Here is a 26120-nt window from a genome sequence, read left to right as displayed (position 1 = left end):
CTGGGAGTGGAGCTGTCATGGGAATATATGAATATTTGAAATCACAGGGTCTTACACAATACTATGTACACCCCCTTCCCATCTACACGTCCTACAATACACACATATAAAAAGCCCCCTCCAAAGTCAGCCAACTCTCCCCTTCCAAAACCACAGCTCCCCTTTTGCAGAGCTTGGTGAGCCTGGGCACAGCAACCTGATCCTGCTGAGAAAGTCTTATAAAAGGAAGACAATAAAGTAGTCCAATCAAAAACACCTCTCCTCCATAGTGTTAGACAAAAAATATCTGAGAGATATTTGCTAACAGCCCGAACCGTGCTTGAGGGCCTATCAGTATTCTGCTATAAAGGCTTGGTGAAGCTGCATGAGGCTTCAACATAAAAACAGTCATGCCACAGCCCTGCGTAGAGTTTGATGCACAGCAGCTTTAGTTCACATGGTGCTGAGGCACATGTTGCGCAATTTTGGACAGCCTCTATTACTGTAATCTGTTTTCCAGCTCAATCTCCTGAGAGGGATCTCTGTCAGAAAACAAACCTCTCTGTTTGAAGCATGGCCTCCAGTTAAACTTGTTCAACTTCTGCTTTTTTCTCTATATTTCACTCTGCTCCTTATTCTCTGTTTTTCTCTCCCGTTTTCCCTCTCCCTCCACTTCTCACTCCTCTCTCTCTGCCCTATGCTCTCCTTTCCCCCCCATACGTTTCTTTTCTCTGCTCTCTTCATTTCTTTCCCCCCTCTTTGATTCGTCAGTGGAGTAAGTCTCAGTATTTGGCTGGGCAAACCCAGGGCGAGCGTGTCTTGTTACAGCAATCCAGGCTCTCTGATAAAGCCGTGCATTGTGAAGGATAATCCCTCAGAAACAATCAGGATTTTTATATCCTGCCTTCTGTTATTTCTGTAGCCTCACACACACATATACATATACCCATAGCTTGTACACACACGCACACATACAGTGCAACTGAATTCACAAACATCACCATTTGTTCTGACACACACACACACACACACACACACAAGTACATTTACAAGCACTGGCATGCACTGCACGCTAAGTGGACTCATGAGAAAGTATGCAAGAAATTCACATCAAATTACCCATTTGGTTAATTTTGTTTAGAAGCTGTTCTCTGTGTATGCTGTTTCCTGCAATTCAAAACAGCATCCAAGACTGTCCTACCTATAACTATGAGTGGCATGACAGGGGCTTTAGGGGACAGGGATTTGCGGGGAGTTGCGGCAGCGCTGTAAAATGTCAGTTAAGTCGGTATGTCTATCAGTGTCATGTTTTGTTAAGGCAGCCCTTGTGTAGCCTTTCACACTTGGCTGATCCCTATTGTTAAATAAACAAAGCCTTGTGTTTGGTGGTGCTGCGGATCAGTGAGGCACTCACCTGAAAAACTGGAGTAGGACGGTGGTGTACTGCATGAAAAGCACATTTTAACACATTTAAAGTTTCTCATTAAAGACAATGTGCCACCAGGCCATTTCAGCAGCAGCAGTCATTTTGAGATGTAATAGCACGAAAAGTACAAGCGAAGTTAATAACATTAACAATGGATGTGTGCCATTTAGGCGCTCCTCTTCCAGGACTCTGGTACCTGACTGGGACACTCAAATTGAGTGGTGCTGTCATTTAGGTTATTAGTTCCACCGGTAATTTTCTTGCTTTAAAAACCTGCTGCAAAAAAGGCCGATTGTATGAGTCAGTTTTCACTCTCCAACTGTGCTGTCTTGGAAGCATTCCTACCTACTGAAAACACCATTTAGTTTGATTAAAATCCATAAAAGCAGCCGATGTGCACTGTCAACAAGCTAACTTCAGCCACATATGTTTTTTTTTTTTTTTATGAACACTTTGCCATTTCCAGACAGCTGTTCATTGTCTAGACAGGTAAGATACCTCTGTGGTTCCTGGCCTGGGATTGTCTCCCTGTCACTGCCATCATTCCTCATCATCAAACAGGAGGTTTCCTTCCCTTGCTTTTCCACTGCCGTCATCATCTGTCACCAGAACCAAGGGGAAGGAGAAACATAATTACAGGACAGAGGCAAAGAGCAAAGCTGTAGCTGTCAAACTGACATTGTTCAACAATTACACCAAATGCCTGTAAACAATCCACGGTAAAAGTGGCTGTAGCCCATCTATTGCCCAGTGGTGTCAGGATAAAAATAATTTGTTTGAAGAGATAGTAGGAGGCAAATAATAAGAAAGGAATAGACGAGCAAGGGCAACAGATCTGATAATGACGCATTACTGTTATTAAATGTAATATCAGCTACTTACATTGCTGTACTTAGTATCCTCAGTCTACCAATTATACACAAGCTTTACTTGGCAAGTGATGCTAGTGGGCCAGCATAACGCACACTAATTACTCACTAGTTTACCACATTCATAACTAGGAATTAGAGGAATATTGTTGGTTGTCTGCTGTGTGCATGCCTATTAAACTATTGGCACCAAGCTATCATTATACTTACATGAACATAAAGCAGATGAAACCACACACACACACACACTGGAGAACAAAGAAAGAGAAGCCTACACAGTACTTACCCTTTAACCTTACCTGAGCTCCTATAAGTACATGTCATCGGCTCTCTAATATACTGCAATACTGTGTGACTTCAGCATCTCAGATTTTTAGTTTTCACTCATACTGTTCCCATTATGCTACTTTACAAGTATATATGCTTTCAAGTAAAATGGTATATATTTCTCATACACACCATATGCCATGCAACAGAGGGTGAAATGGTAAATGCAGGAGAGTATGCATATGAGAGGTTAGGATGGTATGTAATGTATAAAGGAAGGAGTGCCTCATGAGCCCTTTTGGATGAAAATCAAGGTTTCTACCAAGTTTGCATGTCCACACAGTGTTTTTTATATGCTAAAAAATATAGATTCAGACTTCCAGGGTTCCATACATAAAAAAACCTAGAGAACCAATCCCATCAACTTGTGGGGCTGAGCTTTCCATATCAATATTCTTCTTCAGAGTCAGTTTCCTGTTCTTTCATGTGTGCATGAAATGCTCCAGGATTACAACTTTGTGTAACTGTACAGTGTTTGTGTTGAGTTGTAGGTGAGCTGGTGTGCCTGAGCTCAAGGGGTGGATGCATAGAGAGGCACTGATTTTTTATTTTTGCACATCTAAACCATTTTAGGGCAGGAATGGATTATTTCAATGGAAACTGTTCTCCTGTGATACATGTACATGAGCATTTGGGGAGAGTGACTTTAATACCACACAAACATGTATATTCTCACATACATGTGAAGGCATAAACATGTCCTCTAATGGATGAAAACACAGACTGAACACATACAGCTAGACACTAATACACAACAGACCTGCTGTACACTGACCCAGCATGATTTCTACGCGCTGCTAATGACAAATGTTTTCTCAAGGCGTATCTCTTATGAGACCAAGAATGAATAGCGAAGGCAGTTGTACACATTCAGCTTCATGGGTTGACTTGAGTAATATATTGTAGTATGTTTAAGTGATAAATGGGCTGTTTTCATGATTCCCCAGCCTGTATTAACATGGGCTGAGTGTCATGTCACACTTCTATTACCACCACATGTGGATGTGTGTTTTCCAGGAGGCCTAGCTCATTGACCTTGGAACCTCGGCTCCTCCTCCCACCGCTCCACTGCAGTCATCACTGACACCTCACAAGTCCTGACTATTGTTTTTATTCCCGTGATCTTGTTTTTGCATTCCAGTCTGCCTGCAGCAGCTCAGGAGTTATGGAACAATATGAACACAAGCCCACATTCACACCCTAAACATCTCTCATCCTTCACACTTCACAATATAAACAAAATAGTTTGGTATCTGTACTGACAGCGTGTCTTGTCTAGGTCCTGTTAGATAAGCTTGTTTTATTGAAGAATGTTGTGTCAAAGTCCAACTCATTTGTCATGATTCTGGGTCAGAGCTTTACCTGTCAGTTTTATCACTGTGCCCAGAAAAGTCTAGTTAAATGTGTTTACCTCTGGTTTGTGTCACAGGTGGCACAGAGGCAGAGGAAGAGCTGGATCACTGGCTGAAAACACTTCCTCCTCTTTAAAGCAAAGCCGCAAGTAGCGAAGGTCACTCTAACCTAAAACATTCAGCTTGACACTAGAATAAACAAACCACACTTTATGGCGCCAGGTCTTATCAGATAACCTTTTCTATTGTAGTGTACATTCCTAACACCTCTTCACCCTTGCAAAGACAATAATGTGTCCTTTAAGATGGTAAATAGTGGCTTATGGGTATGCTTTTATTGTATGGAGGCCTAATGACTGGCTAGACGAAGAGGAGATCTCATTGTTCACAATGTTTTCAACAAACATATACTGATTATTTAATTTTGTCCCCTAAGGAAATGTTCAGCTTAAAAAGCTGGCAGGAAAGTAGATATTCAGTGTGTATATTGTTTTTTGATTCTATTCAAAATATTGCAACACACATCCAATGACGTATTTCATGTTTCCACAGTGTGTCACCCTCTCATCAGCAGATAATGTATAGGTAAAAAAAAAAAAAAAAAATCATGCTGCTGTACAGTGCACTAAATAACAGAGCATGACTTGAAAAATGATGTTATCTCCATCAGATATCACAATGACACTGTCCTCATCAGATAGCATGTGAACTATCTATGTGTACATATGTGCTTGACTGATAAATTAGGTATGCTGATGATTTTACTGTGGAGTACTTGAGGAGATGCACGTAAACATGCAGCCAAGTTTCCACATTTGGAAGTGATTGTGGCACAGCTATCCACCTGTAGTTCCCCCGTCGGCTCTGTGGATCAGTTTTGGAGGGGATTTCTTAGCTCGCTCGATGAGTCAACGTGGCTTGGCACATCCTAATCCCTTAAGAGCAAAGAGAGACGGCAGTGGAAGCGAGACAATTTATGCAACCAGGAACATGCAAACTAATGTTTTTCATATAGTCATATCAGGACACAATGTGCCCACTTGCAGTTCTAATGGCTACTGCTTGAGCATTCGCTAACTGTCATTTCTATAGGAGATTTAAAAATATGCATAGCAGTGGGGCAGGGGGAGCAGGCCTGAACTTGAGCATACTAAAGAGCCCATTAATCCTATTTAATTCTATTAAGAATTGGACTACAGCTGGATAAGAGGCCAGCAGAGTTCCAGAGACTAAGTCTGTAATGCCTTGGAGAACCATAGTAAAAAAGCTCTTACTTAACGAAAATTCATATACAAGGAATTTTCCTTTCCTCTTCACAGCTGAATCAATTTACAGAGCTAAGCAGCTTTTACTTGGTAGTAAACAAAGATAGATTGAAATATGTGAGGAGTGTGGAAAGAGGTATTTCACGGCTTCATTAAAAGGCATATTTTTGTTACTTCAAACTAGGGCATAGTTTTGTAAATGAAATTTGGATGATCAGCAAATGCCTCGATGTTGTTATCGTTGTCAGACAAAATACACGAGTGTTGTTTCCTCACACATGAAGAGATACACAGGTGAGCTACGTGACATCCACAGCACACTTATCTGTGTGTTGATTTGAATCAGGACGAGCATCCGCCTTGCTATTTTTGCACCTGCCCCATTTTCCAAAGTTATAATCTTATCAAGGAATTTCCCAAAGTTAAGCATGAGCATGAAGAGGGAGAGAGCTGTGCTTTGATTTCCGTTCACAGGGAAGCGTGTGGACATTAATGGCTTTCACCTGTTGAGATAACAGTTCAAATATCGCCTCCGCTCTAAATGACCACAGCGCTGGACTACTGTTTCTTCTGTGTGCACAATCACAGCAGTGTCAACAGTGAGGCCCTTCCGACTGCACCTCAGTAATCTGAACACAGAGAATCTGCCTCCGCCTGTTGACTCCCATTCATTCCCATTAGGGCCGAAGGGTGAGCGAGGAGCACGGCAGTCGCAGTGTAAACGAGATGTCATGTTTGACAGGATGTTTAAGTTCAGCTCAGTGGAGCCTCTCTCCCGCTCAGCTCAGTCACACACACCTAAACATGAGACAAAAACAAGCAGTTGTGAGGCTGACACAGGATAGACAAGAACCTGTCACACAAGCATGGGCATATACGTTACTCAGGAATGAAATGTGTCTCCTTAGTTACAGTATTACGAAACAAAACAAGCCTGAAAACCATGATCACATTCCTTCCCACCCTGACACCCCACACCCATCACCCACACTCTCCCCGATCTACCACCCCATCTGTTCTGCCAACTGCTCTAATATGCTTTCCCTTCATTACTGGGCCACTTTTCCAACCCGTCCTCTTACCTTAACATTATGCAAACAACCATTACTGAGGCTTTCTCTCTTTTTCCCTCCCACTCTGATTTGGCTGCGTTTCATTCTCCTCCCTAAGCCTGGAAGTGGACTCACTGGAGAGAGAGAGAGAGAAAAAAAAAGAAAGAAAATGCCTCAGACGCCCCAACCTGTATCTGGCTAAGCATCTCCATGGTAGCATGACCCCCTGAAACAGCCCATCATGCTCGACTGCACTTGAAAAGAAGCGAGTGCAGAGAAGGGGCAGAGCGAGAAAGAGTGTGAAGGGGAGCGAGAGAGAGAGAGAGAGAGAGAGAGTTATGATGAAGGAAAACTAGGAGAGCACTGGAGTGGAATCTTCCAAACACAACACATGGTTAAATCACTTATCATTTCAATGTTTATGTTTCGTTTCCTTACCTCCTCACAGCGTCTGGTGTCCTGCGTGAACAAAATGAATGGCTGTGTGCTGACTGACTTACAAATGGCTACATGGTTTATTTTACCAACTGTGCTCGTGAGCAGCCAGAGACAACCAAGATGGCATAAATATTGCGACATAGTGATTAAGTATGTGTGTGTTTCTGTGGTAGACATGAAAGAGACAACGGGGGCATCACTTTTCAGTCGGCTGATGCTAAAAATAAAAGAGGACAGACAAAGGTAAAAACATTCAACATTCATTTTAATGGTTTGGTTTTTTTTGAGTACAGTGGTTATTTCTGCCGGTGTGGCATTCACAGACATAACAAACAAATAACAATAACTGGGAACACAAAAAATATAGCTTTCTGATAATATCTGTGGCTCAGTCTAGTAGTTACAACAGGTACAAAAGCAACTGTTCGTACCTGATCAACACAAAACGTAAATACAAACACTTACATAAACATGTAAAAACTGTCCAAAACTTGAACTAATACTTTTGAAATTCTGTGTGGTTTATAAAATGCCATATCTATTTACATTCAGTTTGAATAATTATAATTTCAAGAAAGAAAAAAAACAAAAAAACATAGTGTATGAGTCTGACAATAACAAAAATAAACACTGATTATTCAAACTTGTGATAAAATATATAATATCGATTATAATTAGAAGGTTCCATTATCTACGTTCAAGTGCTATTAATAGAAATGCACAGGAGGGCTGCTGGGGTCACAGCCACGCATCTCCTGTCTGAGTGGCATAAATCAAGGTGCAGCTCAGAGATTGGAGTCCAGGGGCAAAAAAATGAGAGGTTATAAAATTCAGTCAAACCTCCACCTCTGAGACACAGTCAAAGTGGTTAGTACAGAAAAGTGGCAGTGAAGTGGGAAGGTAAGTTACCAGGTCAGATTTCTCCACCTCATTGCCTTAGTTACTCATAAAAAGAAAGATAACATTGTATTATAGCACAAATACTGTTTTTTTTTCTTTGCTTACATACAGGTTGTTGTTTAATCATAGTGATGTAGGGCAGTCTGATTAGAACGCTGGCACCTGAGGCCACTGAAAGTAAAGATGGTTAGGAGTTGAAGCCAGTGCTTGTTCATTATCACTGCCAGTTCTGTCACTTAGTACAGAGCTGTCTTTACATCTGAGGTCGCATGGTCTCAGTTCACAGCTGCTGAGCGATGTTTTCCAAGCAGAGGATCAAAAACAAAGAGGAGGCTGGCATTTTTTTGTCTTGCACCCAAGACCAAAGAGTGACCAGCTCTGCTTTGAAAGCTAACTAAATGCAGTTACCAAAGGCCTCCATCCCAGAAGAAAACAAGTTCAAACTGGCAACTTTCAACATTAGCAGCTTCTATAAATTTTCTTGAAAAATAGACATTTTTAATGTTTTTTTTTTTTCATATATAAAAAAATATCTGTAATATAACTATGCAGTTCTTTTCACTGGACGGGTTTGACTTACAGTCAGATGTGCTTCTTGTATTTCACGTGTGTGAGTGTGTGAATGTGTTTAATTGAATGTATGTTCGCATGTGTGCCAATATGCCCGAAAGTGTTAGTGTTAGATCGTACTCTTTAATCACATCCTTCTCTTAGAATGATTCCCTTTCTTATAAACTAAAGTTGCTCTCTGCTCTCCCTGTCTATCTCCCTGTATTTATGTGGTCCAGCTTCTCTCATCTTCTGATTTCTGGAATGATTGCATGCAGACTGCTAACAGACAGTTTGCTGGCTGGACAGTGGACTCTCCAGGGACATGCTAGTGGGAGACAGGTCTGGACGGGCACAGGGCTTAAACATGGAGGAGATGTAGAAGGCCTGCAGGCACAGACAGAAACATGTCAGGAAATACACGCAGACCACACATGCTGTCAATCATACACTGTTCATGAACACCAAGAGAGGTCAGGCAGAGAAAAATGAGGAAGAGAACCTATTGTTTAAGCTAATTCAGTCAGCAGAGATCTGAGAGAGACAAATCCTGTGAAGACAAAGATGACTGTTATTCAAGACTATTTAGACAACAGTGACTTTCGACATACCACCCAGTATGCAGTGAGCCCTCCTTGGATGAAGCCTGTGAGGACGTCGGTGGGATGGTGACGGTAGTCGGAGATGCGGGTCAGACCGGTGTAGATGGCGATCATCACTAAGAGGAACTGTATTAGTGGGCGTAATAGCCGAGCTCCTCGCCACGACAGCCTGGCCTGCAGGTAGAACTGTGAAAAAAACAAGATAAATATTGTTTTTGTATTCACCGCACACAAGTGAAAATTTGCATGTGGGCACTTGTGTGTTAATGTATGCCCCACAAACATAAACTGGTAATTACATCTAATGACTCAAGTTCTATAAACTCAGGCAGAGCCCTTCAAGTGAAACATAGGCATCCATTATATCTGCTAGCCAGAGGGGAAAGAGAAGCTTGGCATGATTTTATTAACACTCTCCAAACCCTATTTCCTCCTTTTGTTCATCCTCATCTCCTGCATCAGCGCTGCAGTACAGAACGTTTGTAAAAAAAAAATGGGGTCACAGGGCGAGCGTGATGCAGATGCAGGGTTAGCTTTATGAGGTGGCTGGAGGTCTGTCTGGGCCCATCCGCCACTGGGGAGCATGTGGCCTACATTCCTGCGGTGATGCCGACCCTCTCCACGTCCTCTCCCTCTCCTATCCCAACTGAGAGCAGGTGTCACTCTTCCTGCCTTTCACATTAGCAGCTGGCTAGGGTCTGGGTGGCATGTAGCTACAGGTCTGACACATTCTCTCAAGGTTGTCTACAGTTGAAACATTAGCCAAGGTGCAAGGCCTTGTGTTTGTGCTTTCAGTGAATGCGATGGAAAAAGAGAGGAGAGAAACCAATGCTACCAAACACTGAGGCTCTTGTTTTTCTCAGACCACTTCTTTGATTCAGTTCTCTCTCCATTTATTTCTCTCATTCAGTCCCACCGTACTCATCATTGTCTTTCACTTTCTGCTCAGAATGAAGCTTTTCATTGGGACTTCTATAGCGCACAAGTGCAAATAGGAGAAGTTCAGATTTGCTTTTCTCCTCTCTTCGAATTTTCCAAAGCAGCATCGTAAATTTCCTTCATTTTAGCTGTTAGCTGTTTCACATATTTAGGTCACATGAAAACTATCAATTAAGGTTTATTGACAGAGAATACACGAGGAATGTGAACATTTTATGGATAATAATGTGCTTTTGTCTCCCTCTAACTGTCATTTTTTCCTCTCACAATGCGCCCATGACTACTGGGCAGCGCAGTGTGAGAGAAAAAGAAAGATGAAGAGATGGGGGAGGCTGAGAGGGTGTCTATCGCTGAAAGAAGCCTGTCGATCTCTCAGCAGGCATATTCAGCCCTCCACCCCCCTCCTCTAAATGAGACCCACAACAAGGCCTCCTCTGTCTGTGGAGTCTCTTCATCTATTCATGTTCCCTGTGGAAAACATTCTCCCTCATTCTCTACTCCCCCTCCCCACCTTCTCCTCCTCCCCATCTTTCTGTCTCACCAGCTCTTTGGGTTTGAAGCAGGATGCCTGTAGAGAATTGCTGTTCTCAAACATCTCCTCCCTCGCGATCAGGAAGCGTGAATTTATTTAACAGCACATGTCTTGGTGTGTGTTTGTGCATGTTTAATTAGCTTAGTTAATGGTTGCATGCAGTGTTCTTGGCCTTTAGGGACTGGTGTTGTCTTTAATAACTGAAGAGAAAGTGAGAGCTGTAATATTGCCCCAACATTGTAAACACACTACCAGATACTGAAAATTACACTACATGAGCTCAGGTAAAAGTGAAGGTCACATTCCAGATGTGTTTCTGTGGGAGTGTGTGTGTGTGTGTGTGTGTGTTTGTAGAGCAGAAAAGACTTACTGCCAGGTAGAGCATGGTGTACATTGCGAAAGAAGCATGGCCAGAAAAGAAGGACTTCCTGAAAGAGAAGATCAATAAAACATGCTGAAGGTTACACATTAACTGCTTGAGTTAAGGAACTGTATGCCCCACCCTGAGTAAGCAAATCATTTCTCAGCAAAAACACACATGCACACAAACCACACACCTTGCCTCCTCCACCATTTTATGGTTAGGCTGTCTGCAGTCGACCTGGTGCACGTAGCTGCCAGTAGTGCAATTGATGGATGCATAGGTGATGTTGCAGACAGATAGAAAGTTGGGTCGCAGGCGACCCACGCTTAGCTTGGCCATATTGGTGAGAGACTGACCCACACAGCAACCAAACAGGAAGCTTCCCAGTTCCTTGTACAGGCACGACACATAGCGGTTTTGAACGAAAGTCCGCGAGTGCACACTTCGAAAACGCACCCGGTAACATTCACCCAGTGCAATCTGTGAAGGGAACAAGACAGGAGAAACTGGTAAACAAAAGTGAAAGTTTACAGTTGTGCAAATACTGGAACAGTGAAAGTGTGCTTGTTTTGTTTTTAGAACGGCACATACTGTGACACCACATTAAAGCGATGACAACTTTGACTCACTGTGCCTAAAATGCTCAACAGGTAACACTGCCTTACTGTTAGGCCGGTGATGGCTATGCCACCAGCGATGAGCAGGACGTCAGGGATGGCCTCTCGTTCTACGAAGGGATAGGTGATGCTAGAGTCCCCGCAGAAAAAGCCTCGTCTGTACGGAGTCACTGCCTTCAACTCACACGCAAAAAATGGGATGGAGGCTGATAACATACGGGAGATAGAGAGGGAGGGGTGGGGGACGAAAAACAAAAGATGGCTTGATGAATGTCTGTGATGTAGTCTCTGCAACAAGGATCACAGGGACAAAGATATTTGGTACAGTCGGCCGCATAAAGGTGGCCTTCTCCTGTCTCACAGGAGAATGCAACATAATAAGGGGGCATAATGAAAGTGTGTCAGTCATTTGGTGGCATAATTTCCACATTACCGGAGATCAAGCATTCCACACATAACTGCTTCCACTAAAGGAGCAGAGAGAAGGAGAAGGGTTGACAGACAGATGGGGAGGTGAGCATGACAGGGAAGAATTACGATGAACGAGGAAGAGAAAGAAATCAGGGAGCATGTTACACAAAAACCTTCAGTGTACTAAAAAAGAACAATAAAGTCACTGTGCAAATAGCAAGGTGCTGTTTAACAATGATCTTTTGTTCCAGTGAAAAGCAGTGACTTACAGTTGAGTCCATCTGAGTTTATATTACAGTTTTCCTCCATGTTTCCTGGTTGATCACTAATTATAAGAACAGGCGAGAGGGGTCAAAGTCTGGCTGGCCTAAGCAAATAAACTCGTGAAATTCTGAGGGTGAAAGTTTACTGGGTTGAAGTTGTGAAACATTTCAATGACAAGAAGGGAGATGGTGTCCGTGCCCACGCGAACAAGGGCTGAGCGGCACAGGCTTTTATTCTACCTCGTATTTCAGACTAATAGCTAATAACCCTGTAAAGGCTTGCCCAGCGTGCTCCACTTCTCTGTCCCTTATCCCATGTCCCCTTGTCACCCCATGGAATGCAGCGAGAACATGGGACTAATCATTAACCTCTGTGCCTCTCCCTGTCATCCCAGGCCTGCTGGTTGGTTGGAACGCACCCAGGCCAAAACACTGCTCCTGCCAGGGAATCTCTCCGACTACGTGACTGACTAGTGCACAGGATACACATTTCAAATCTGGCCAAAAGAAGAACACACAAATACGCACTCAAACACACAAACAATGGCCTGAAAGCATGTCTTTAATCACGATAAATCAGCAATGACCAACAAAGGGCGAGGGATGAATACGTAGGTAGGTATGTCCTCCTTGAGATTTGCCTACACTTTGCCTTTGCTTTGCTTCAGTTTTACCCATTATTCTGTGTATTGCAACCATTCAGTCCACTAATAAAATCCTCACACCATTTATTCAACCTCACGGAACTGATAAACACAGTAACCAAGTTAATAATCTATAAATGTAAGACTATAAGCACAAAACATATGAAGAGATACAGTCAGCATATAGTCAAAAATAGTCAATTAATCTGCATTACAGGAGACATGCTACAGTCAAAAGAGTGTGTTAATGAACTCTAGTCCAAGTCAAGCTGCCCTAATGGAAAAAGAAAACGCAGATAAAAAACAGGCATACTTCCATATGTTTCAAGAGATGTTAAGGAAATAAGGGAGGGAAAGGAGAGAGGAAAACACACTGCAGACAGATAACAGCAGCTATGACGCCAACAGAGAGAGAGAGAGAGAGATAGGAAACACCTCTCATCTAACCATGATCTCTCAGTCACATCTTCAGGCAGCTCGTCACATACATTCATTTCATAAAATCAGCTCAGTTACACATTAATGTAACACAGACATGCATCCCTTCATCATTTATATTGAAGTTCTCATTTGATCTCTTTTTTTCTTTATATCAGTTTCAGGCAGTCAAACAGCTGGAATATTACTGTGAGTTTATTATGTACAAATGCAAATAAAATAATCTACTATTATGTGAATGGTGCTGTAAAAGATTACACCATACAGAAAGGTGTTCTTTAATTTAGGTAGTGCATTATGTATCTTCTAGAACTAGCAATATTACACAAAACTGTTTAATGTTCATATTTGCTAACATCATCGAAACATTAGATAGATACCTGTGTATTGGTAATTTAAGACGAGAACGTTGTGCATGATGATGCCCTGATTCCTTTTTGCCACCTGCATAAAATGCACATTTCTGAATCAGCCTTATCTTTGTATATCATGTCCTCGTAGAGACCTGCAGAGATGTGGTCTGATTCATTGCTGATTCAAATTCAGTGGGTGTGGACCTTTTTTTTTATTTAGTTATGCCACAATACACTCCATTTTAGACACGTTGTAGTGTAGACACATCCAACGCAAAAATACAACAAGTGGACTTTGCAACTTTAAATAACAAACTGACAGCATGTTAGGGGTGGATGATTAATTACTCTGATGTTCAGCAGTTTTCCAATGATTAGTATTGTTATTTTTTTCCCCCCATTTCTCCCCAAAATGTATTATTTTTAATGCAGCCATCTCTTTCTATTTCTGGTCACCACTCTGTCGTCTCGAGAATCTGACTAACTGCACATCACGTATCAACGCTGAATGATAAATGTTCGAAAGTTTATTTTTTTCTAATTCAACGTGCAAAACAAAGACAAGTAAAGACATTTCAACAAAAAAACTATGTTGGGGTTTGTCTTGCCAAAATTTTTACTTTCATTATTGCTTATCTGATATCCTTCATTACTGATATTCTGTATGTGTACTGACCCTGAAAAACACATATCAGTCAACCCCTCCAGCATTTTGTACCTTTTCACACAGACTCAGACGTGCTGCATTTTGCTTCGGGTGCTTTTTCGTGTTCTGCATTTGATAATAAATAAAATGCTTCAAATGTATTTGAGCCAATTTTGTGGTAAATAGACACCATTACGGAGGCTTTTTGCCTTCCGTGTCATCCACTAACAGCTTTTCTCTGCATCCTCATCAGATTCCGCAATATGGCCAGTCCTCTCTCAATAATCAATATGTTGCTGCATTGACAGAGAGATAATGGATAGAGGATCCATTAAGGCCCAAACACTCTGCAGTTACAGCAGGAACATGGACTTCTTAAGGGATCACTTACAATACATATGGTGTAATGAGACCCATGAAGTGCTGAGCCAGACAGAGGTATATTTTATGACCCCATGCCTGCCAATACTGATGTATTGTTTCCCCATTTTTGCATGAAGCCTCTAATTGAAACAATGGCCACTATAAAATGGCATAAGTGTTTGTAAAGCTTCTCAGTAAAATAAATCTATTAAACCTAGCCTCAGCTTGAGTTGTGTCACAAATCCTGAGTGGTGTACAAAAAGCCAAAAAAACAAAGCAAACATACGGGAAACCAAACAGCATCTTACACAATGCTACACAAAATACAAGCCCCCGTGTCACAGTCAACCTCTATTACATTAAAACTGTTTTCACAACAAGACACAAAAACACTCAAGAGACTCTCACATCATCTGCGAGGCAGCTGTGAGCAAACCTCTGCACCTGGCCAAGACATGCTCAAAAGAGAGCCAGACCAGGAGGGCCTGCGAGGGGACGCAAAAGGAGGCAGAGGAGTGGGCCGGCTCAAGCAGCCAGGCCAAAATGTGCTGCTCGCTGGGCCTAACATTCAAAGCAGGAATGCTTTCAAATAGTCAAAAGGGACAGAAAGAAAGAAAGGGGAGAGGGAGGGAGGAAGGAGAAGAGGGGATATGTGCTTCACTCTGAGAAACTCTTCTGGTTCTAATTTACACATCTATGACCACAGCCCAGAATGAGCTCACTGTGAGAGGAGAACAACAACAACCAAAAGCAAGAAAATTAAAAAAAAATAAGCCCATGGAGAAAGTGATTAAGGAAGAGTGTGAAGAAAAGAGGGCAGATGGTAGTTAGTCATCGACATTCTTTATAGTCATATTGCTGAACATCTGCTGATCAATACGGTGTCAAAGTAAAAACTAGGCTGCAAAGTACGCCCAGGAGGCAGGATAAATTGACAAATGGGGGTGAGGGCAGTAATACTGTTGTGAGAGAAAACTGGAAAGATGGAGCCAAGAGAGATGCAGCAAGGGTTTCTCTACGAAGAACAGCAGACGGAGGCGATTAGTGGTGGTTCTGGAATGTGAGGGTCAGAGATCTGGGCTCTGCTGGGACCCGCTCTGTAAACACGACCCCGCCTCAACCAGCAGAATACCCCCAACACATTCACATACACATAAAAGCCACACATGGATGCAAACAAACCAAACCCACAGCCACATAGACTAACAGACAACCAAACAAACCATGGAAAAACCACCAGCACCTGGAAAGAAAAAAAAATAAGCCGACCAAATAAACTGTGACAGAGCCATAATCCAGCGGTCCTAAAGATGCGCATCAAGGCGGGCAAACAGCACGGGGAATGTGGATGCTGTCGGACAAACAGCCTGCGCATCCTCATAGATTAGCATGACACAGCCTAAAGCGATACCTAAGCCATCTGTTTCATCACACTCAATAATATTTGACTGTACAGGCCTCGTTCTAGATTTGCCCTTTGATAGAAGTGGAGGACAGACAATTAGTGACCTGTCAACGCAGGTCCATCTGGCCTACAGCTTAGGTCTGGGTTGAGCCTGAGCTGTCCAGCACCCTTCACGGGTGGTCCACCCTCACGAGGCCCCTCACCAGCTTGCATGTGCCAACGTTCCCAACTAAATTTTAAGCTGCCTGTTTACCTTCAAGTCAACCCTTCAAAAAAATAATAAGCTAGTGGACTGAGTCGTGCAGTGTTGTAATTTGAATCTCTGGAAAGCATGATAATCCCTGGAAATGATATTACAAGGAGCAGCATGGCGGCCTGCCTTACATGCTCATAAACAGCAGTCTGTAGCTGAACTGGGTGGGCTTGTACAATTATGTTCACAGTAATGACTTTAACTGCACAATGCTGTCCCCATAAACTAGTCTTGACATGCTGTTTGATCCAGAGATGGTCCAGGAAGAGACTTGCAGGCCCCATGTTACAGGTTCAAGCACACAAAAGAACAAAGAGACACACAGACAGTTGCACTGTAGGGCAGGTAACCCTTTAACAAGAGATGAAGTCATTCGCACCAAGGCTGTGATTATAATTGGCAACCACACACTGTAACAAATCCCATTAAAGTACTGTGCGTGTCTGCGAGTGTGTCTGTGTAAAAGTTCCTATTCTTCCTTGGTGGGCCGATCCAGGTGATGGAGAGGTGATAGAAGAATGAGTGTTGGCCTCCTGCATAGACATACACCCAGTTCTGTTTTCCATAATTAGCTGGATTGTTCTGAGAGAACAGGTCTGTTTTGTCTGCCCTGATGGCATCACAAAGAGATTTATCAGAGAACAAAGTGGGACTTAGGAGCCACAACAGTCTTGGATCTTTGGTAACCATCTGCTATCATCAACATCTGCAGCAGCTGGACTGCACACAGCCTCACAGGGATGGCTACTACTTCATTTATCATCAAGCATCCACCTCATATAGAGATGAAAAAGCCCAGAGAGGAACAGTTTGACAGCTTCAAGTATTTTACCAACAACAATGATGTTTATTGAAGTTTTAATCAACTAAATCGCTAAACTTACACAGAGCTAAAGAAACCCAAGACAAAATCATATGGTTGCACAACTATGTAATCTAACAGTTTTTGAAAGCGTGGTCGTTCCAACTGCCTTTAAGTTGCTTCACCTTCCATCAGTGCACCATGAGAGCTCTTGCTTGCCCTTTCCACTGTTACTGTTGCCACTGGCCAGTGGAGACATGCTTCCCACAGCTGCTTCTGTTCTCTCCACACTTGACTGCCCTGCTTCCTGGAGCCCGGCTCTGGAGTTCAGGGCATGAGTGGTGAGGTTTGAAGTGGGCTGTCTATCTGTCTGTCTGATTCAGCAGGAACATAAAGGACCCGCCACTGTGGTATGTACCTTGGAAACATTAAAGGAGTTCTGTGGTGGTTCTTGTGGTGTGAAGGTAAGGGTGTGCGCAGCGAGGTGAGGGCTGGCAGTCTGCAATGTGAGAACGACACGGGGTTGTGGTGGAGACGGCAGGGGAGGTATTTATCATGGTGGGGCCTGACTGTGGTACAACTGTATGTATGGAAAAAGTTGAGGGCTTCAGGGCTGTTTTGTTCGTGTGTTTTGGTTTGCAGAAGAACGTGCAGTTGGAACATCTTCAAAACGAAGTTTGAGAGGATAATGGGAGGGAAGTCTCCAGCAGGTGAGATGTGACACAATGATAAAATGGTCCTGATGATGGTTACCCATGAAATGGCACCAAGAGGGGCTTTCTAAGTCTCCTTATAGGAGGACAGACAGAAGAGGACAAGTCATTAGTTCTGACAGATGCAAAGGCGGGGCTACAGCTTGTATTTGGAGTCAGGTAGATAGTTTGATGGTAAGCCTCTCCAGACCCATTCTCACTAATGAGCACTGAGGATTAGAGTGCTACACACATCTTTATTCATTCATTATGGCTAATACCTATGGACCACCCTGGGCACTTATGGAACCGTCATCGAGGAGAAGGTTGCAGCTGTCTCATTAAAAGTACATTTGAAGCTATTTGCTGTCTGAACCTTCCCTATCCTTTTCTGAGTGGTACTTCCTCACTAGGACATAAACAGACAGCTGTGTATACGATCCTTCAGGCGCCCATGGGTCTGACCTCTAACCCCTACTGTAGATCATCAATCCCTTCCCTCTTTCCACAGCTTCTCTCCCTCCTCGAGGCTGTTCACTCATTCAGGCTCTCACTTGCCCCTCAGCCTTTAGGCATCTGAGACATTTCTAAGACCCAAGCTGATTCCAGGGCACTAACGGGTGAAGGAAGATGTACAGCAATACAGCAGTTATACTGTCGGTCTAAGGAAGGGTGATCCTAATGGATTCCTCAACCTCTGCAGTGTTGTCAAATGGATAGGAGATGCATTAATAGACTAATGAGGGAGAGTAAGCGAAAATCACTTCTTCCACTTGCTAATGATTTGACTGAGCCATTTTTAATGGCTCTCCATCTGTCAGTCGCAGAGTGACGCCAATGTGTTCCATAACTTTAGAGTGACGGGGCCTAAGACGTGCAGCAAAACAGGACCGGCAAATTTGTCAACAAACAGCATGCACATGGCAGCTGTAGTAGGGTGTCCGCATTAACAGCCGTAATGACTCATACACACACAACCACCCACACCCACACTTTTACTCACACATACACACACATAAGAAACCATTTAATATTCCTGGGCCTGTACACACCAGCATGCTGTGACGTGTCGGCCTCTTGCTGTCTCACTCACTTGGCAGCTTTCTCTGCCAAAAGAACTGAAACAAAAATCCTCTAACATAAACCCGCCGCCCGCCGAAAACACATGCAGACATATTAACACACACACACACACACACACACACACACACACACACACATACACACTCCACTACATTGCTAGGACACCTACAGTCCCAAAATAGAGTTTGTCTGGAGAAAAGAAGAGAAAGAGAGAAGGTGGCATACGTTGAGATAAGCTGGAAGGAGGGAGCCCTTTTTAGATTTCAGATCTCATAGGTAGAGACCAGTTTTCTCGTCCTGGCATGCTGCTTCATGTTGAGAACAAAAACACATTCACACACGACGGTGATCAACTGATTCCAGCTTTCTCTCTCTAGTGCACACAAAGACTTGTTTTGTTCTAAGTCTCACTATTTCATGAATTCACCTGTTTGTATTTACCAAACCTTGAAATGTATAAATAGTAAAAATCCTTTCATTCCTTTCTATAATTTTAATCCAGACTAACGTGTGCATATCAGGTGTGCGTGAAAATGCCACAGTTTTGTAATTAACCTCTCGAAGAAGGTCAAGCCTTGTGGCGATCGTAATGTTTCAGGATAAGCTATATAAGCTAATAGTGGGTTTTCAAGTGCCACTTCCATTCATTCCCCAATTACCCCTAAGAGAGTCAATAACTGACTTTATTGGGGTGATGACAGAGTGAAGACCACCTGTGTAGGAGGGAAACAGCAGAGCAGGCTGGAAAACCTGTCACTGCATGCTCGTCAGAAATGACAAACACCCCAAATCTCTTGACCTCTGGGTGGCTGGACCGAGATCTTAGATGCAGCCACAGGGCAAAGATTTTGTCTTCTCTCTTTGAGTCAAACCCCCGCAGCCTCATCAGGAATGCATGCACACGCTTAAACACAGAAGAAAACACTTGAAGACATTCAGGCATTTGTATTCTGCAGCTTGCGCTGAACTTACTGACACTTTGCGAAGCATCTATCATGTACGTGTCCAAACAACCCCATAAACAACACTGCAAGTACAATTTTGTTAGTAAAGCCTGGGGTTGAGTAAGAGTAAGATCAGGTAAACTGAGTCAAAGCCTCAGTTAATGTCTTAAATATCCCAGCATTCCACAGACAGATTAAAAGTAATTCGTAATACCACAACACACTAACTTTCTGTCACCACTTTATATGTGAGGCAAACACTTCAGACACAAGGAGAGACTGATTGTGGAAACCCTCCTTAGCTGATCACATAATAAGGACGGATCCTTCGGGGTAAAATTCCACAGTTACAGTTGTGAATGAGCTCCTTTACAGGGTGAATAATGCTGGCGGGTCAACTGTCTGGGGGAATCTGATGATAGCCGTTTTAAAGGGAAAATTTGGTTAGTCAGAGATAAGAAGGATCAGTGAAATGAAGGGCCCAATTCATCTCTAATAAGTGATGACATTCTCTGCCAAAGGCCTGCAGATGAGTCAACATCAGGCGCCTGCAGATAAGCATGATGGTTGCCAGGACAGAGACAGTCAGACAGATGGGAATCTCTAAGAAGCTAATGGCTAATAAGCTCTATCATTAGCAACAATGTGTTGTGCTGTCATTTAATACACGTGTGTTGAAGAGAACAAATAACCACTTGTGACATAAAGTAGATAGTGTCGAGGTTGTAGATCTGAAAGGATGTTTCCTGTTTGTCAGCACATCTTGTGGAGTCTAATAAAACTGTGCTTTTGTTTTGTCTTATTTTTGCTGATAAATTAGTATGAATATCAGATGTTTTATTCAAAAGACTTATAATTTCAGATTACTAAAATTATTATTTGAAAATAAAAATGCAGTATAATGTCTTTTTTTCTGGCACTTAAAATTGAAAATCTACATGTGAAATCAAAGCAGGACTTATGTGATTGGTGAGTTTCTGTTTCACACAGATTTCAGTCCAGCAGACTTTCTAAATCCTCTCAGCTGTGTCCAGCTCGATGCTCTGTAACTCACTCTCAGCGTTGTTATTTAGTCAGAGGAGGATAAGAGGGGTCAGGGCACGCAGTTGTGTGCAAAAGCAAGTGGCATGCTCAGTTCGTGTCTGAGGAGGAGAACTGAGAGAAGCCATTTCCTCCGTTATGCTGACTGATGCTGGGTTGCTTGCCACTTCCTAAACCCAGAACAAAGCTCTTGAGAAGTGTGCAGAATGAACAGCTAATAGCATACCTGCAGGGGTTAAGAATAACACGGCAATGAAACTAACTGCCTCACACTGTTGTTTTGTTTTCCAGTCTACTTCCTATGCTTTAACTGCCAACGAGCCCAAGACCTGTCAGTCTGCCTAGACGGGTTCTGCCTCTTGTATTTGCTACCGGTCCAAATAACATACTCACACACCACTGGTGCTCCCTTCCCTATCCCAGTCATGTGATGTGACGACATGAAACTTATTAAATAAGATTTTGTCCAACTCTTCACAAGAAACAGCATCGGTGCCAAACTGAGCCATCAGGACTTTCGAGGATTTCTGATTACTCCTAACTCGGCTAAACACCAGGGGACAACAATTTAGTACATTTACTCAAGTACTATTCAAGTCTAAATACAATCTGGAAATATTTCCATTTTATCATCCTTCAAAGTGACAGATTTCAGAGAAAAATATTGTTTTTCCTCTCTGTAAACTGTCGTCACTACATTTTTTGTTAGAGCACCATTAGGCATTCAAGCTCAGAATTATGTCCTGAAATGTGAAGCTTTATTTTCTAACTTCACACATAAATCAGTTCTGTCAAGCAGATCTTAAAAAACTCAATCAAAATAATTTAAATTATGGGCAGTAATAATTCTTTGTTTACAGTGTTTGATAATATTATGGATTCTAGTTTTCTGTCATTAAAGGAAAAGTTCAGTCTCACTGTTATGATCATTTCTGACGTACAAATGAAGGCACAACGAGAGAATGTGACATTCTCACTGTGTTAGGTCTTAACTTATTCAAGTGCTGTACTGCTCTATATTGAGTTAAAATACAAGTTGACTTAATTTAATAACATGTTGAGTCCACATCGATTGAACTGCTTCTTATTTATGGCAGCTTATTAAGCAAAATGTAAATCTGCAACACTGCTTTTCTCAGTCATAGATCAAGCCACTGGGTTTGACAGCACTTTATGAAAGCATCTTTTTTTATGGTGTAAACCAAAAAAGACTGAGGGATTAATTCACAGTAAAACAATCATTATGTGTCACATGTAGCTTGGTAAATTCACCATTATCTGCTATCCACGGGTCACTTCTGTGCAATTACAGAGACACTCTTTTTGGCCATTCCTTTATTATGTTTATGGCAGTGGCCCCTCACTTATTGTCCACGTGTTGTTGCTGATATTCTATTTCTTCTTGTGCAACCTGCTGGTTCATTTTATTAAATTTAAGCCTGCATATCCTTCCAGCTGAGCATGCCAAATTATTAGTGGCTAACATTCAGTAATCCTGCAGTGAGAAGGGGCTGAAGTGCTCAGTGAACAGGGGTAATTTTCGGCACGAGAACACAAGCACGGGGCATGGGGTTTTCTATCCCTATTCCCACGTTCTTCTCCCGGGAACTTTGGGCGTTGCCATGGGAACAGATGAATTCCCGGGACAACTTCGCTGCTGCCAGCTGACCCCCCTCTCCCTCCTCCCTCCCTCCCTCCCTGCTGCCCCCACGTGCACCGAGGAGTTGAAGTTTTCAACAGTTTCCATTTGACTTCTGGAAAACTGCTTTGCAGCTTCGTTAACTGCAATAATAAACCCTTTATGCGTGTTTCTCTTGTTACATCTTTAAGGAAAAAGTATAATTGCAACGCTTGTGTTGACATGCAGTCGTGCAAAAGTTACTTGTTGTATTGAAAGCTTTAATTTTGTGTATTAAATTGGAGACAACCTCGTGCGTAAAACAGTAAAAAAAAAAAAATCGGTTGCTGAGTAAGAATCGTGAATTTAAAATAAGTAGTAAATGCACCCATTCTTACCGACACATAGGCATATTACGTCCAAACCGACAAGCATCTTCCTTTTCGTGCAAAACGAGCTCTCCTCCTCCGGCTGGGTGAGAAAATGTGTCCCAGCTCCGTTCTCCCTCCCCTCCCCGGCTCCCCCGCTATCAGCTAACCGCAGCTGGAGCTCCGCGTCCCGGGGCAGCGTGTTGCCGTGAGTACCGGTGGAGTTGAACTTTTGCATGTCTTTAGCTTTGAGTTGGTTAATGACAACTTCTTCCAAAGTAGTTGCAGTAAGTCCCTTTCTGTCGTAAAAAAAAAAAAAAGAAAAAAAGCCGGTAAAAATAAAAAATAAAAATAAAATATGGATATTCCCAAACTTTTTTTTTGTTTTACTCCGTGCGTCGTCGGTGCCACAAATCCATGTCAACTAAAGTTTGACAGCAGCGGCAGCAGATCCCGGTCAACCAGCCAAGCAGCTGCTAGTCGAGGTAACGTTTGTCATCAAAAAAAAGCAAGAGCGCGGAGGGAAATCAAGGCTAGGGGCAAAATGGAAACAGGAGGGAACCCAAACTTCAACTCAGTTTAACCTCACAACAAACTTGTGAGTGGGAGCGCGCTGTACTGTCTGCTCCTGAACACACCAACATTTACATTTGTGTCACAAACATTAATGAAAAACCCAACCTTGAAGTTCAAGCTTTCAAAATAAATTCCTTCCTCCTGGAATGCTCCCTCCTACCGTCCGTAGGGTAAACTTGAAACGTTTATTTTGGTTAAAAACGCGCGCTATTTCCGCTTGGATTTGGTCTGACTTTACGCACAGTAAGCTCTCCAAACCTCCGCGGTGAAACCTACAAAATCAATGCGTTATCGATGGGACTGGAGATCACATGTTCGATCCCCCTGTCCTGACAGCTGTGTGGCCGCTGCTGTCCACTCAGATCGTCTCCTGACGCGTTCAACTGTCCCATCCGTGTCAGGACTCGTCCTACATACAGCCTCTGTTGTTGTCCACACTATTCTATCCTGGATCTACGGGAGAGAGAAAAAAACAGACAACTAAAAGTCAAACACAATGAAGTGTTCTTCAAAAGAATCCACTAAACTTTGGCACTGGTGTGTCCTAGTAAAGATTTAACTCAGAGAGAGCTCCACCGGAGACAGTAACCAAATCTCGTTTATTTACATTTCTTAAAAATAAAAGCATATATTTATTTATCTTCTCAGTTGGTTTTTGGGTGTTTGTGTTTTGTTGTTGTTGTTGTTGCACTGCGCTCTGCACCCTTATTGGTTCGTCAGTTTGACATTTCCACAACATACCCCTTGACTGTCTACCAGCGCAGCAGATGGGCCAAGTCCTTCCCTCAGCGAGACTACGATAACTCCATGAAATATCATGATCTCATTTTCTTAAACCGATCGTTTGATTTCCTCTCTGCCGATCGCCTGTGGTGCCTTGCTCACGGTCACTCTGGGTTAGAGGCATCCTGCCACCTGCTGTATAGACAGACGCACAGCTGCTTCTCAGAAGTCTGCTTTTTCACATCAGTCAGATTTGGCTGCTGTGGTTGGTGAAATGTACTCGATGTTGCAACAAATTATTGTTTTCATTATCAGTCATTCTGACTATTGTCTTGATTAATCAATAGGTCTTAAAATGTCATAACATGGTGAAAAAAAAAAATGTATAGGCGAATTTCTCAGAACCCATTTTGACATTTTACGTGCTTTTTGTTGGCCCTAATCTCAGGACATCCATCCATTATCTATACACCGCTTAATCCTCACTAAGGTTGTGGGGGGGCTGGAGTCTATCCCAGCTGACTCAGGGTGAAGGCAGGGGACACCCTGGACAGGTCGCCAGTCTATCGCAGGGCCACACTTAGAGACAGACAACCAAGCACACTCACACCTACGGACAATTTAGAATCACCAATTAACCTCAACATGTTTTTGGACTGTGTGGGAGGAAGCCGGAGAACCCGGAGAGAACCCACGCTGCACGGGGAGAACATGCAAACTCCACGCAGAAAGATTCCGGTGCCCCTACCAGGATGCGAACCAGCAGCTTTCTTGCTGCAAGGCAACAGTGCTAGCCAACTGCGCCACCTTGCAGCCCATCTCAGTACATTCTATGACCTATTATGAAGTGCTTGAAATGTGATTTAATAATCCTTGTTGATAAAGTTTATAGCTAGAGCTGCTCAGGATCACCTAAACTGTCCCTTAGTTATGATGCTATAGGTTTAGGCTGCCGGGGGACTCCCATGATGCACTAGGCTCCTCTCCTCTTTCTTTTCCATACATTTGTACATCACCATTACATGTCACTAACTCTGTGCTTCCACCAAGGTCTTGTTCTAGTTCTCTCTGCGGACGTCTCTGAATCTGGAGCTTCACGCCGCAGCCACTGGCCTCACTGACCCCCAAAATATGTATCGTTCTGTTTGTATTGCTGCTCTCCATCTGCTATCCTGCTATGCCCACCCCCCATCCCCGCTCTCACCCCAACTGGTCGAAGCAGATGGCCGCTTTTCCTGAGCCTGGTTCTGTCAGAGGTCTTTTTCCTCCCTTTGGGTGGTCTATTTGGTTCCTTCCCACCATTGCCAACTGCTTGATCAGATGGAGTCCAAAGGCAACTTTGGATTGTTGGGTTCTCTGTTTAAAATTCATAAGGTCTTCACTTTACTTTGTTAAGTGCTGTGAGATGACAAATGTTGTGAACTGCACTATATTAATAAAACTGAACTGAATGTGTTCATGAGAATTTTTGACGATTCATTACGAAGCATTCAACCAGTCAGCTTCATCATTGTAGCTCTAAATGCAGTATTCCTGTCATATTTTCCACTGACATGTTATGTAAGATGACACAAAAAAGAAAAGAGAAGAAAAGAAAAGAAACGAAAAGAAAAGACAAGAAAAAAGAAATTGAATTTTTTTGTGCCGAGATAATTGGCTCATAATTTAATGCAGATACATTGAACTTGAAAGGGATACAACTAATGTTAAATGAAAATTTAAGGATTAAAATGTGAATCAAACATCTATCCACCCATTATCTATACACCACTTTATGCTCGGTAGCGTCCCAGCTGACCCAGGGTGAAGGCAGGGGACACCTGGACAGGTCACCAGTCTGTCACAGGGCTACACTTAGAGACAGACAACCAAGCACACTCACATTCACACTGTCAGACAATTTAGAACCACTAATGAACCTCAGCATTTTTAGACTGTGGGAGGAAGCCGGAGAACCCGTAGAGAACAAACTCCACACAGAAAACCCCAGAGCCAGGCCAGGACGCGAACCAGGGACCTTCTAGCTGTAAGGCGACAGTGCTAACCACGCCCCACCTGTATGAATTGGACACTAAAAATCACATTTAAAAATTAAAGCCGCAAGCGGCGATGGACTGGTCCTCGCCCTACGCTTGTCGGCCTTTGCGCACGGCGGGGTGTGGGGCAAACCTGCTTCGGGCGGGACTGTGATCCGGCATGTCGAGTTTGGGGCAGATCGGAGCAAGTGTGGCCTAGTTACGAGCCACTTCCTGTTTAGCGGCGGCGTGCGTGTTGGCCGGGGTGGAA

The 26120-nt window shown here is 43.0% G+C and overlaps 1 protein-coding gene across 1 annotated transcript; it reads right to left on the bottom strand.

Moving 5' to 3' along the window:
- Window positions 1–6956: 6956 nt before the first annotated feature.
- On the bottom strand, window positions 6957–23499 carry ppap2d (phosphatidic acid phosphatase type 2D). The gene is made up of 6 exons (XM_008291151.1): window positions 22566–23499; window positions 11260–11417; window positions 10788–11074; window positions 10601–10658; window positions 8769–8945; window positions 6957–8544 (listed from the first exon to the last, which is right to left on the bottom strand). Exons 1-6 carry the CDS (start codon window positions 22771–22773, stop codon window positions 8440–8442), a joined length of 993 nt encoding a protein of 330 aa, XP_008289373.1. The 5' UTR covers window positions 22774–23499; the 3' UTR covers window positions 6957–8439.
- Window positions 23500–26120: the final 2621 nt, after the last annotated feature.

The sequence above is a fragment of the Stegastes partitus genome, unplaced genomic scaffold, assembly GCF_000690725.1.
Source record: "Stegastes partitus isolate 25-593 unplaced genomic scaffold, Stegastes_partitus-1.0.2 Scaffold721, whole genome shotgun sequence".
NCBI classification, from domain to species: Eukaryota; Metazoa; Chordata; class Actinopteri; family Pomacentridae; genus Stegastes; species Stegastes partitus.
Note: the sequence above shows the minus strand (reverse complement) of the source record. Positions and strands in the feature narration are given on the sequence as shown.